The 13,931-nt window shown below is 35.6% G+C and overlaps 1 protein-coding gene across 1 annotated transcript; it reads right to left on the bottom strand.

Annotated features, from left to right (window-relative positions):
- Positions 1–12,528: 12,528 nt before the first annotated feature.
- LOC147505637 (Bifunctional inhibitor/lipid-transfer protein/seed storage 2S albumin superfamily protein) lies at positions 12,529–13,544 on the bottom strand. The gene is made up of 2 exons (XM_086558122.1): positions 13,152–13,544; positions 12,529–12,852 (listed from the first exon to the last, which is right to left on the bottom strand). Exons 1-2 carry the CDS (start codon positions 13,495–13,497, stop codon positions 12,830–12,832), a joined length of 369 nt encoding a protein of 122 aa, XP_086414248.1. The 5' UTR covers positions 13,498–13,544; the 3' UTR covers positions 12,529–12,829.
- Between the last annotated feature and the right edge of the window lie 387 nt (positions 13,545–13,931).

The raw sequence follows: 13,931 nt of genomic DNA, 5'->3' as shown, positions 1-13,931 counted from the left end.
TAGATTCTACACATACTTCACATCTCTTATTTTCAGAAATAGTATTCTTGGATATGTTACCTAGATGCATCAGTTTTTTAATTGAAACATTATTAACGTGTCCAAGTCTACTATGCCACAGATCAAATGACTCAACCATATAAGAAGAAGTAGATGCTTTATTTAAATCAAAATCAGTTACATTGAGCTTAAACAAGCCTTCATCTAAATAACCTTTACCCACAAAGGCTCCCCCCTTAGTCAGAACAAATTTGTCTGACTCAAAGACAAGTTTGAACCCCTTCTTACTTAAAAGGGAACCAGAAACCAGATTTTTCCTAATATCAGGAACATAAAGAACATCCTTCAAATTAAGAACATTTCCAGAAGTGAACTTCAAATTAATAGTCCCTTTTCCTTCAACTCTAGAAGCAGATGAGTTACCCATGAACGGACTTTCTCCTTCTCCCGGAGGAGTGAAGGACGAATGCACTTTTAGTGCCACAGATGTGTTTGGTAGCCCCAAAGGTCTACCCACCGGTCCATCATGTTACTCACCAAGTTAACCTCAAGAACCCAAAGCAGAAAAGTTACCATCCCCGACTACATTTGCTTGTGCCTTGTCTTTCTTCCCCATCATTCGGACCTTTTTGAATTTATAACCGGGCTATATGACCTCGAGATCCGCATTACATAGCAATGAATTTCAGGATTGTAAGGTTTCTTTTTAAAGTGAGGTTGGGACTGTTTATTCTTGTTCGCATATGGTTTCTTTTTGACGGGGAATTTAGTTGATTTAGACTTAGAAGAACTAGCAGCGTTACCTTCCACCAGGTTAGCCTTAGCCTTCATTTCTGAAGTCTCCACATTGATTTCAAATTCTTCTGTTATCCTCCTCGATCCGAAGGTTGACGATCAGATCTTCTAGTGTCATCTCTTTCTTCTTATGTTTGAGACTGTTTTTGTACTCCTTCCACGAGGAAGGGAGTTTCTCAATGATGGAAGCAACCTGGAAGCCTTTGCAGATTTTATAACCTTCCTGCAAAATCTCATGAATAATTATTTGCAGCTCCTCCACTTGAGAAACAACAGATTTCCCATCTTCCATCTTGAATTCCAGAAACTTTCCTACAAGAAACTTCTTAGAACCTGCATCTTCAGTAGCATACTTCTTATCAAGTAAACTCCACAATTCAAGAGCGATTCATTACACAAAGATAAACATCATACAAATCAAGGGAAAGACAATCAAGTATATAATTTCTACATAAATAGTCTTTCTTTTCCCATCTCTCCACACCACCAGAACGACCAGGTTCATCACTAGGTTTTTCCATCTTAGCAGTATTAACAACAACGAGCACAATACTAGATAATAACAGTCGTTATTAGACAATCGATTTTTTCGCCTTAAGATTGTATGAATCTAGTATCGAAAACACAGAATAAGAAAGGAAGTAAAACTTATCATCGAGGATTGTGCTCGCACAATTTCCTTAAAGACAAAAACGCCCGGTATGGTAGGTTTGCCGACCTCAAGCGTCGTCTCCCGGATACAACGGTGGATGAGCGTGTCACCGACCAATGACCACTCTGCAGAACTCTCAAAGATACTCGCACCAGTTTTTAATCAGAGGAAAATAATGTTGTGTTTTCCTATTTCCTAAAAACAGGAGAGAGACCTTAGTTTTATAGATCTGAAAAAAACTTCGGGCTATTGCCTTTATTGTTTGACTCGAATCAAGGAAAGATCATTTTTCAGTTTTGGAAAGAAGACCAAAAACGCAAAAACAAGCCCAATGATCTTCGCACCCACGCTGAAGCCCAATTGGGTGGATTTGCACCCCCCCCTGCGCGCGACGTGTGTGGGCACACGCGCACTAAGGTTTTCTGGAGCTCCCAAACCAAGGAGGCCTTGTGTGCGTGCGAGCACCTCCTTATATCTCTCTACACTATCCCTCCATAAGGACACAACCAATATAAACTTAAGAGTCTTAAGTTTAGTAACCAATGTGGGACTAAAGCCCCCCACATTAGAGTGTAGTAGATACAAAAGGTCATGGGTTCAAACCCATGAGGACACAAATTCATTCACATTTCCAACACCTTCATCATTCGGTTCATCTTTCACAAGCAAATTCAATATCATAGACATAGTTTTAGCACTCGTCGAGAAACCCCTATCAATCATTTTTTCTTGATAGTTGAGTTCCATTTGAGTATCTTTTTCCTCGAGAAATCTTTGAATCATGATATTAAATGTATAGTCATCTGGAGATACACCACTCATTTCCATCTCAATGAACAAACTTTGAGCATCATTGAGCATCCCCTCCTTACAAAAGCCACTGATCATTGTGTTAAATGTTATGGTGTTGGGCAGCACGTCTTTTGAAGAAAGGTTGTAAAATATTTCCTTTGCTTCCAACAAATTTCCTTCTCTGCACAGGTGGTGAATAATACTATTATAAATCACAACATTGGCTCTTAACCCATTTCTTTCTATCGAATGAATCAATTCCATTGCTTCAGAAAGATCACCGTTAGCACACAAACCTTCTATTAAAGTACTATATGTGCCAATATCTGGAGTTTGTCCATGAGTTTGCATGTCTTCAAAAATCTTCTTTGCATCCACAACTCTCCCAACCTTACATAGGCCACCAATAAATGTGTTATATATAACAACGTCAGGTTTCACTTCCTTGTAGGTCATATCGTTAAACAATAGTATAGCCTCATTAACTCTCTTAGCTATGCAGTAACCACTGATCAAAGTGTTATAACTAACAACGTTAGCTTCCACACCACCATCCACCATTAAATCAAAAACATTTATGGCCTCTTGCATTCGACCTTGCAAACCATAACCATCCATCAACACATTGTATGTGAATGTGTCAGGCGTCACACTTCTTTGAAACATCTCCTCTAATAGCTCATACGCTTCACTAACCCTCCCTTCTTTGCAATAAATATCAACCAAAACATAATAGGTTTGCACATTTGGCCAGACTCCTCGACTAATCATATCATGTAACAATTCAGTTGCCTTATTCCAATTACTGGAGATGCATAGGCCACGAATCAAAGAATTATATGTGACGACATTAGGCACTATACCTCGTTGAAGCATCAAATATAATTCAAACACCTGAAGTGCTTCACTGGTCCTACCTTCTTTACCAAAGACATCGATGAGAATGTTGAAGGTTACAACATTCGGTGAGATGCTCCTTCTGGACATATCTTCAAACAAGCTGATGACTCCTTTCAGTTAACGAATGCCGCATAGTCCATGAATTAAAGAGTTGAAAGTAATGGTATTTGGGACAACTCCATTGTCAACCATTTCCTGAAAGAGATTGATAGCGTCATTCACCCGATATTGCTTGCAAATTAAAGATAGTCAATGATCATATTGTATATGTGGACTTGAGGCTTAGTAGGTGTTTGGATTTCATTTTTTCAAAAAATCAGTTTTTCTCAAAAAAAATTTATTCTAAAAATAATTTTTAAATAAACATGTTTAGTTGAGATTTTTTCTTAAAAGCTATTTTATCAAACCAGATTTTGGGTTTAATCTCCCTGGTTCATAAACATTCTACATAAAAACCCCCTCACTATGATGTACTAACCCATAAAAACCCCAGCTTTTTCTAAAACACCCGAACTGACTAAAATACCCCCACACATATAAACCTAGATCTCAAATTTCTCTCTTCTCTCTTTCTTCTCGCCGCATCCTCTCTTCTTGCAAACCCTAGATATCCTGCAAAACTAAATTCACATAGAAGATAAAATGGAAAAACAACCCAAAAAGAGGAGAGAAACACCCAACAAAACAAAGAAATCAAAAATTTCAAAAGAAGATGCTCCAGTGAGAATGAAGCGAGTGGTTCAATCACAAACAAAAGGGAAGAAAGCAACAACCGATAAAAAGACGAAATCTAAGGTGAGAATCATATTTATTTTTGAAATTTGTTTGTAAATATATGAGAATTTCTATATTTATATATGAAAATGCTTAATTTATTATATAAATTTGCATTTTCATATATAAAAGTACAATAATATATATATATATATATATATATATATATATATATATATATATATATAGCTTCATATGTAAATTCGTATTTAAGCATATTCTAAATGTGAATTCGTATTTTTACAAGTGAATTTGTATTGCAACAGGATGTAAAATCTACTAGTTCTAACAAGGTATTCCGTTCTTCTACATTGTTAATGCTAAAACTTGTGCAAGATTTGAAGGGAAGAATTAGGGATGTTCATTTCACCAAGATGAAAGAAACTCCTTTTGGCAATCTTTTTATGATTTTAGTTGATGGAAAGGTAGATAATAGAATGTTAGAGAAACCAAGCCACATCATTATAAAGTTGTTAAGCAGTTGGTGCAAAGAGATACGTAAGTTTAAGATAGGAAATCAGTTTGTGCCTTTATGTCCATCTAACGTGCCTGTAACCTTTGGGCTTCCCATGATGGGGAAAGTTGTTGTTTTCCAGTCAGGAACGAGAATAGACGAAGCTATTTCTGGATCACCGTTTCTGTTGAGACGTTTCTCCGGAGTTAACAAGATAATTAACAACAAGGGTTGTAAAATAAATCTTGAACCAGACTGTAGACTCAATAGACCATACGGATATTGAAGATATGGTGAGACTACTCATCATTTTTCTGGTGATGACAGTATTTGTAAGTAGTGGTGCAAGTGGAATAGCTTGTTTGGTCCTTCTCGAAGCATGTTGAGACTTTTGAAGCTATGTGGAGTGTGTCATGGGCTACCTCAGTTCACTCAGAACTGATTGATTTTTTTTAGAAGTGGGATAGCGGTAGTCCATTCAAAATTTCAGGATGCATCATTCAGCTTTTGGTAAGATACTTACATTGTCTACAAATTCATATTTTCATATGTAAGTTTAGTTTGTTTTTTGACATATGCGTAGTTATATTTTCATATCCTATATGACCTCACATGTAAGAAAATATATATTTGCATATGCAAATTGGTTTTTACATATGAAGACAGATGTCATATGTTGGTAAGATACTAACATTACATTGTTTGCATTTTAGTATTTTCATATGTAAGTTTGTTTTCACATATGCATAGTCATATTTTCATAGTCTATATCACCTGTCAGGAGTATGAAAATAGAAATTTGCATATGAAAATCTATATTTGCATATGAAAATTGAACTTTACATATGTTTATTCATATTTACATATCCAATGCAGATGTCATATGTTGGAAAAAGAAGTCTATTGAAATGTTGCTAATACAAATTCGCATGTTATATGCAATACTTTTTGTGTGAGCATGTGAAACTTTGTGAGCCAGTACGCGAGACTTGTGCGCTTCCCACGGATTACAAAGTGGTCGATGGAACGACTAGCGAATGAAGTACAAAAAAATTTCAAGCTAGAAAATGTTCCCAATTGCCACATCAAAGTAAGATTAGAACTGACCCAGGAAAAGAAAGAGGTATTATACCCTGAACACCACCAAAGTGAAGCTGAAAGCTTAAGGAGGGAAAATGCTGAGTTGAAGAGGGAGAATGAAGAGTTGAGGAAACTTAATAAAGAGTTAAGGGGTGAACTTGGCAGACTGACGAGAATAGTTTGTAAAGAGAGTCTAGAAGATATGTTTAAAAATCATGAACATAGCGAGTTCTATGGGGAGGAGAATAGGGAAAATGTAGATTCGGTTTAAGGGGGAGGAGAAGTAGATATGGTTAAAGGAAAAGGAGATGTAGATATGGTTGAAAGGGTAGAGAACAGAGGAGATGTGGATTTGGTTGAAGAGGAGGGCAAAAGAAAGTCCGAGTTGTCCGAGAAAGAGTTGGCTAAAAAGGAGGACATTGGAGAGACTGAGTTATCTGAGAAAAAGTTGGCTGAGAAAAAGTTGTTTGAGAAAGTGACATGTGAAGAGGAGGAGAAAGGAGAGGCAAATGAAGAGGAAGAATCCGAGTTGGATGGAGAGGAGAAAAGCGGAGAGACAAAGTCAGATGAAGAGGAGAGGAAAAAGGTGGGGGAGAACCTAACTCGATGTTTAAGAAAGTGAAGGAAAGGGAGCGAATGAAGAAAACATCAACGATAAATGAGTTTGGAAATATTAAGAAGCAAACAAGGAATATTAAAGTTGTTGAAATTGAATTGGATGATGAACTGGTGATTAATGCAGATGATTTCGAGACTCCACCACCACGCGTAGGAAAGCCTATGTCAAGACCACATTCAAACAAGTTGTGGAGTACGTCTACTTGATAAAGAGAAGTTGTCGTTGGTGGAAAGATTTTTCAAAAAGCAAACCAGAAGTAAAATTTATTTTTCATAAATATATGTAAGTTTTTCTTATCGTCTATGTAGTTGCACAAATTGTTTTGATCGTGTATATATATTGCAGTACAATTGCGTGGATGGACATCCAAATGCATTTGAAAATATAGGGGGAATACTTGAACCACATGATGTTGAACTTCTTCGTCAGTGATAAGGTAAATATTTTGATTACTCAAATATTTTGAAATGAAAAAACTTAAAATTTAGTAATTTTTCGTACTGTTTATGGTAGATCATTGATTGGTACATGCACTTCCAACTCCTTAAGGAAGTGGAAAAGCTAATTGGATGTTCTCCACCAAAGTGTCTCCATTTCCCATCATTTGTATGGGTAAGCATCTTCTATGTAATTTAATTACTGAAGTTGAATATGTAAATTCACAAAATCTCTGAAGATGTTGTTGTTCTTATTTGTTGTAGCTGACTTTAAGAGATAACCAAAACAAGGCATGAAAGTCTATGTTACAGATGTCCTAAAATAATTGGATAACAAGGCCGCCCATCTGTTTTTCATCATAAATAGTCCCAAGTTAAGAAAGTACAAAAATGGTTATCACTGGACTTTGCTTCATGTTGATACTTTGAATTGGGAATGAACACACTATGACTCTTTAAGGCCAAGGAACTACAAGAAGAAGAAATGCATTTCGTTAGAAGATGATGAAATGTTGGTAAGTGAAATTTTATGATTTGGGCTTGTTTTGTTTTCAGTATTGCAATTAGTATAGCTTTAATATATAACTTTTTTTTTACATAATCAGGTGTTGGGTAGTCTTTTGGTAATTTAAATATTGTTCATTTTTTGCTGATTCTAATTCAATTTAATGTAGCAAGAGAGGGTGGTGGAAGCTATTATATGTAGGCGTCGGGAGCTAAGGTTGCCAGATGTGGATTTGATGAAAGATATCAAAGTTGGAGTATGCACACAACAAAGAGCATTGTAAGAACTTAACTTTCCGAACATAAATGTTTTTTTAATATCTTATCTCTTATCTTAAACTTCTTTTTTTGCATTTTTAGTTCAGATTGTGGTTCTTCGTCATTTTGTTTGTGAATGCTATAGTATATGAAAAAACTATCCCTATCTAAGATATTACGCTAGAAACCGCGAAACAATTGAGGGTTGACCTGATACATGAGATTGTATCAAGCCAACAAGAAAAATGGGATCCAAAATAATAATGCAAGAAATGATGAGCTGGTTTTTTGTTTAATCATGTGTTATTGGATTATATTTGTTAGAATTCTAGATGTAAAAAGGCTAATTTGGGTTAATGTGCTGGCAGTAAATGATGTAATTAATGGGAATCTCCTTTATATTTTCAGTTGGTTTGTCTATCTTTGCAACTTACATATGTAATGCAAGAAATGATTGTTAGTTTGTCAGATTTACATAGCTATGTTGCATGTCAGGAAAAAGTCTATGAAAATTCATATTTGCATATGTAAGTTGGTATTTACATAGCATGTGCAGGTGTCACATACATACTCACATGTCAGAAAAAGTCAATGCAAATTCATATTTGTATGTATAAATTTGTATTTGCATATGTTAAGTTACTATGTAAATATAGATATATTTACATATATTTTGTATATGCAAATTCATATTTGTATGTGTAAATTTGCATTTGCATATGTGGAGTTACTATGTAAATATAGATTTATATATATTCTGACAGGTGTCAAGCAATTTTACTTCTCAAAGGTTACTATGTAAGTATAGATTTACATATATATGACTATGTAAACATACATTTACATATATTACGTAAGGTGTTGGACACTTTTTCTTAAAAAAGGTTACTATGTAAAAATATCTTTACACAGTAATACAAAACTTGTGTTAACTGGCTGTTTTAAAAATCTTCAACTAAAAGATGTAACATATTCAAACTAAGCTCAACATCAAAATATATAATCTATAATATTGGAAGTATATTTTTTCCATATAAAATTCAACTTCAGAAAAAGAATGCAAGTTCATCGACATCTCATTTTTATATACGAGCAAAATATAGATTACTAAATCATTGAATTGGTGTAGAGCATGTTATAGGAGTGGAGCCCACTCTTGGATTACGATGGCCATAGCAAGGGCCCTTGTTCTTCTTCCTACCTCTTGCAGCACCCGTGTTGTGCTTCCGTTTCTTGTATGGTCTCCCTATCTTCTTTTTCAGATCCGGAGATAGTAAATCAGGCACACTTGGTATCTTAGCAGGCATTTTATTGTTCTCCACAGGTACTATAACTTTTGAATAACTATCATAGAATGTTTGAGAATAGAAGAATTTATCACAGTAGGAATACACACTCAATCTATCAGCCAAAATGGAGTGCAGTGCGTGCGCACAAGGGAATCCTTCGATTCATCTTCACCAATTACAAGAGCAATGACTTCTATTCAAGTCAACCAAGTGAATATGGGTAGCATGCACCTCGAAAACACCCTCCCTTGACTTAAGAACCACCCAACTTCTCCCCACCTTGATCCTGCTCTTAGCCAATAAAATTTCCATAGACGGACATAAGATAGTAGTCCAGCTCCTAGATGACTCCTGCCGATTAGACATCATTTTTATAATTTTCCCATGGATCTTGTCCACCATTGCAGTGATAGGCAAGTGGCGTTCTAGCAGGATCCATGGGTTGAAGCTTTCCGCAATATTGGAGCACATATCGCCATATCTATTTCCTTGAAAATAAGCATTACACCAATGCTCATAACCTGTGGTGAACAAAACTTTGTTCGCTTGATTGCCACAAACATCTCGAAAATTAGCAATCAGTTTCTCAAACTCATGGTGCGTCCTAGCATAGGCAAGGACTGAAAAGAGATCTAGGGTATACAAGCGGAAGCAATGGTTGCTAGGCATAGCTGAATTAAGCTTATTTTTAAGGTGCCACAAACAATAGCCATGATGGGATTAAGGAAAAATGCGAGGCACCACGAGCAGACCATGGTTTCTGTCAGATATAAAAGTTAGCCTACGATCTTTAGAGACCACCAACCTAAGTTGCTCCAAGAACCAATCCCAATTGTCATTAGTTTTAGAAAGTACAACCGCCATAGCTACTGGAAAAATACCTAGAACACAAATAAACATTAATTGCTGAATTGGTTTTGCATATCATACTCACTATGAAAACTTAACTCTTATATGTAAAAATAAATTTTTATAGGTTAAACTATTATGTAACTACTAAAATGTATAGGTTAAACTACTATGTGAACGTAAATTTTCATAGTTTATGTTACTTCACAAGCTTGTTCAGCTTTACAAACTACTATGAACTACTATGTGAAAAGTCACAATACCCCCATTTGCATTTTTAGCAGTAGTTGACAAGACACACCCCTTGTATTTTGTTTTCACGAAAGTTCCATCCAAACAAAGCATATGACGACAGAAGTTAAAGCCGTGAATACAAACGCCAAATGAAACAAATAATCTCTTGAACTTTATTGTTGTTGATTCTTTTTCCAAAACAACATGACTCCCTGGATTGGTTTCTTTCAGTTTTCCAACATACCAATGTAACTGATGATAAGATAAAACATGGTCCCCATGTATCTCCTTCAATGCAAGATCTATGCCGGTATGTGCAAAGTAATAATTCAAGGTCACACCATATACTCTTAGAAAATGGTCAGTGATTTCACCTGGCTTAATTAAAGGCTTGTCTCTCACTATATCTAAAACAATACTCTTTACAAGTTTACTATTCACTGGGGGATTGTTAACATCAACGAATCCAGCTCCACATGTGTGTTTTGCTTCCATTGTTTTATTTCAAAGAACTTCGTCATCTTATACTTTTTGGATGCGTGAACTCTCCATAGACACCCGGTTTCAGTCTTCAAATAACACTCAGCCATGACTCTTTCGGGATCATTCTTCTTAATAAGAACTCTGTAATGATTAACAAGACAATGACGTAAAAGCTCAACACAAAAATTAGCGGCACCACTAGGAAATCTCTGTCCCACACCAGTCAAAATAGGCAAAGAAATGACATTAACATATTTTTCATCATATGTAGCAGAAGACATAGAATAACTAGTAACCAAATCTCTAGAAGTACAAGAAAAAGCCTGAAGAGAGACTTTGGAACTTGAACCAGCGTCACACAAAGCAAAAAATCCTCTTGACGATGCTATTATCAATAATGTATCAAAACCTTTAACCAAATTGAAGAAAACAAGGGATTGAAGCTCCGAGTCAGTATCTATCACAATACGCTTTGAATCCCTTACAAAAGACAGTTCTATAAACAATGGAGTAAGCTCTGACCACTTTTCAGAAATCGTACGCTTCAAATAAGCAATTATACCATTAGTCCGATCCCGACATAGACACTCATAATTTGTGTCTCGTACATAATAACAAAAAGAGCAGTCCCATCCATGTCTGCATTTGGAAAAAGCAACAAAGAAAAACTAATAAATAATAATCATTGTTCTAGCAAACAAATTGATGAATCTATGTAAATGTATTTTTACATAATCAATATTGCTAACGAACCAATATTTTCAGCAATTTAACTTTTAAATTTTCATGGTCAAAATCAAAATCGCAAAGAAGATTGAAAAGAGGTGAATATCTTCAGCGTCAAACCTTCTTTCGTCAATAGAGAAACAAAGGAGGTCAAATCGTGTTATCCAAGCAGATGAATCGCCGTTCTTCGTGGTCGAAATGACGATGAATTTGTAAAAAGGGTAAAACGGATAATAAAATAAAATAGGAAATAAAAATCAGACTGTATTTGCCCTCTTATTGGAAAACAAGGAGGTTATGTGGTATGAGTCAATAAATAGGGAGGTTATGTGGTATGGGCCGATAAGAAGGGGTTTATACTCAACCATATTAAAACCAAGGGGCTGAGCCGCATTTTTTGTTTGTCAAACTAGTAAATTTCGTGATATTTTTTGAAATATTTTAGCATATTTGACATTTTTAACTGATATGCCTTTGGAGTTGGATGAGAAATTGAGAAGAAAAAACTGTTTTTTAACATGAAAAACAAGTTTTTGCTATTTATCATAAAACATGTTTTTTGGACCAATAAATGTTTCTTGGGTGAAAAACTACTTTCTACAAAAATAGAGACCAAACATGTTTATTTTTTTTCAAAAATGTATTTTCACTAATAAATGTTTATTGACAATAAATAAATAGGATCCAAACACCCCGCTTAAGTTTTTCCATTTCCATTGAGCTCATCAATTGAAGGGCAGTATATGAATTTAATGATTTGCATAACCAATTGATGGCAACCCATAAGTGACTTCATCTCGGGCTATTTTGTCGAACAATAATTCCAAAGCTAGTGCTGATTTTCCCTATGTAAACAAACCCTTGAGTAGAGTTCAACAGTAGTACAATGAAAGTAACCACATTCGGTTCAAACCCACATTTTAAAATATTCCCCAAAACAGCACATCCGAAATCCACCGGACCCATATAAGAGTAGCAATTTATCAAGGTGTTAAATGTCACAATATCAGGTTCCATTGCATATATTGTACATGGATAAAACAGTAGAATAGTGTTTGGTCTTGACAAGTGCTCCTAGCAGTTGATTTGATTGAAAGGGTGAATGGAAGGCAAGGATCGATACCGAATCAACTCATTAAAGAAACCCAATCCATCGTCAAGCTCAAGGGTTCCTGTTTTACACCTTTCTCTAACAAAATACTTAAAATGGGTACAAGTGGAAGAAGGTTGTTTTTGTGGTTGATTAGTGGTGGTTTTGGTATGAAATAATGAAAGTGAAGAAATTGCCTTTTGAGTTTGCGACACTACGCCAGTAAATGCTTGTTTTTCATGCATCGCATTTCACATATCACAGGCAGCAAGAAACTGGGCTTTTGGCCTTCTGGGTTTGAGGGATATCGCGGCATTTTAGTAGGCATTTGGAAACTCAAAATAACATCATTAAAATATCGCAGCATGGAGAAATATCACCCCGTCTCAGCCCCCTTTTGGCATTTTACATGTTTTTTAAACCAAAACTTGTTACTTCGTACTCTATCGTTTTTCAATTTTACATGTTGGCTAAACATCAATTATTGCTGAATAAATCCAATCTATAGATACTGAACTTGTTTAAATATTGTATAATACACTTGCGAAAACTATACATTATTATCAGAGACCTTAAATGAGGACCAATTAAGTAAGCAGTAACTAGCTTCTCCAATAATTTATTCATTTAACAACACTACAAAAGACTATGGTATCTGGAATGTATGTGTTGAGCACAACATGAAACATACACTGTGTTAAGTACTTCAGGAAACATAGACGATCATCTTTTCACTGTTGTTCTCTCGATCACTCTCACTGTTGTTCTCTCGATCACAATATTACACACGCACGCAACAACTTTTATTCAATTAACTACTTGTCTTGCCCATGAAAATTTGCTGCACCGACTATATATAGCCCCGCTTCATGGTAAGAGAGAAACTGACATGATCATTCTCGTGGAAGTGTATAACCTGCACAGGAAAATATTTACGTACAGGACATCAATATTGACAGGAAGAAGAAATTATATATGAATTTATAACCTCAATAGGCATACCATGAATTTTTTTTTTTTTTTTTTTTTTTTTTTCGATAATTGACATACCATGAGATAAGGTAGCTTGCAAGTTGCAACACAACTCCCCCTGTATTCCGTGGCAGACACTGAAATACAAGGCGAGTTCTATAGCAAACGATGCCCTAGTATAGGTTATCTGATTTCTATCGTCAAATGTTTAAAAAATTTAGCGATGAGTTAATGTGGTCTTACGTCCACATTTCTTCCCAATTGGTCGGTTCCTGATGTTGCAACGCTTAGGAATAGTGATAGCAACTGCAGGCTTAAGTCCAGCTTTAATCACCAAGGGGGACAAGAAAACTGCACACAAACATCTTGGAGAATTTTTCAGCAATGCAGCAACTTTAGAGCAACAAAGTGGGGGAACCTTTGCACTGACACTTCCTGCAGCCCCTAAGCATGGACTCAGGCTTACTGCGGCATTGTTAACAGGAGTTCTGCCACATTCTCCAGCAGCTTTTGTTTCTTTGATATGAGCATATGAAGCTAGCAAGAAGATGGTCATAGCAATATAAGGTGTTCTTGAGATAGATGCCATTTTTGTGCTAGTAAGTGAAAGCCTGTAAGGAACTTGTTTGCACAGTCTTTCCAAGGGGTAGAAATATATATAGTTGAGCAAAAAGTTGGATTAAGAATCGACTCAAGTGGGGTGGTTGTGGATGTGATACGTGGATTTTCTTTATGGTAGTGTAATCCTTGTAATTCAAATGTCAATGATTCAAGCATGTTAGAAGATCAAAAGAAACAGTTCCACTAACTAAATTTGGAATAACTTAAGATAACTCTAAGCCTTTGCTTTCACATTGAATAGTAAACAATTTTTCAAAAGTAGTCTGAATACTGCAGGACAGGTGTGGATGCGTAGTAAATATTATTCTAGGATGATTTCTTATTTGGAATTATATGCAAGGGAAAGTGATGCGTATGTGCTATTGTACTACAAATGCTCCGTACTTTGAAGTCACTCATGCA

This window comes from Coptis chinensis, chromosome 4, assembly GCF_015680905.1.
Source record: "Coptis chinensis isolate HL-2020 chromosome 4, ASM1568090v1, whole genome shotgun sequence".
NCBI classification, from domain to species: Eukaryota; Viridiplantae; Streptophyta; class Magnoliopsida; order Ranunculales; family Ranunculaceae; genus Coptis; species Coptis chinensis.
The sequence above is the reverse complement of the archived record's forward strand: the minus strand, read 5'-3'. Positions and strand labels throughout refer to the sequence as shown.

Coding starts and splice junctions, on each gene's coding strand:
- LOC147505637 (XM_086558122.1), bottom strand. CDS start 13,497: ATGGCATCTATCTCAAGAACACCTTATATTGCTATGACCATCTTCTTG. Junction 12,853..13,151: donor AATTGGGAAGAAATGTGGAC/GTAAGACCACAT, acceptor TTTCCTGTGCAG/GTTATACACTTCCACGAGAA.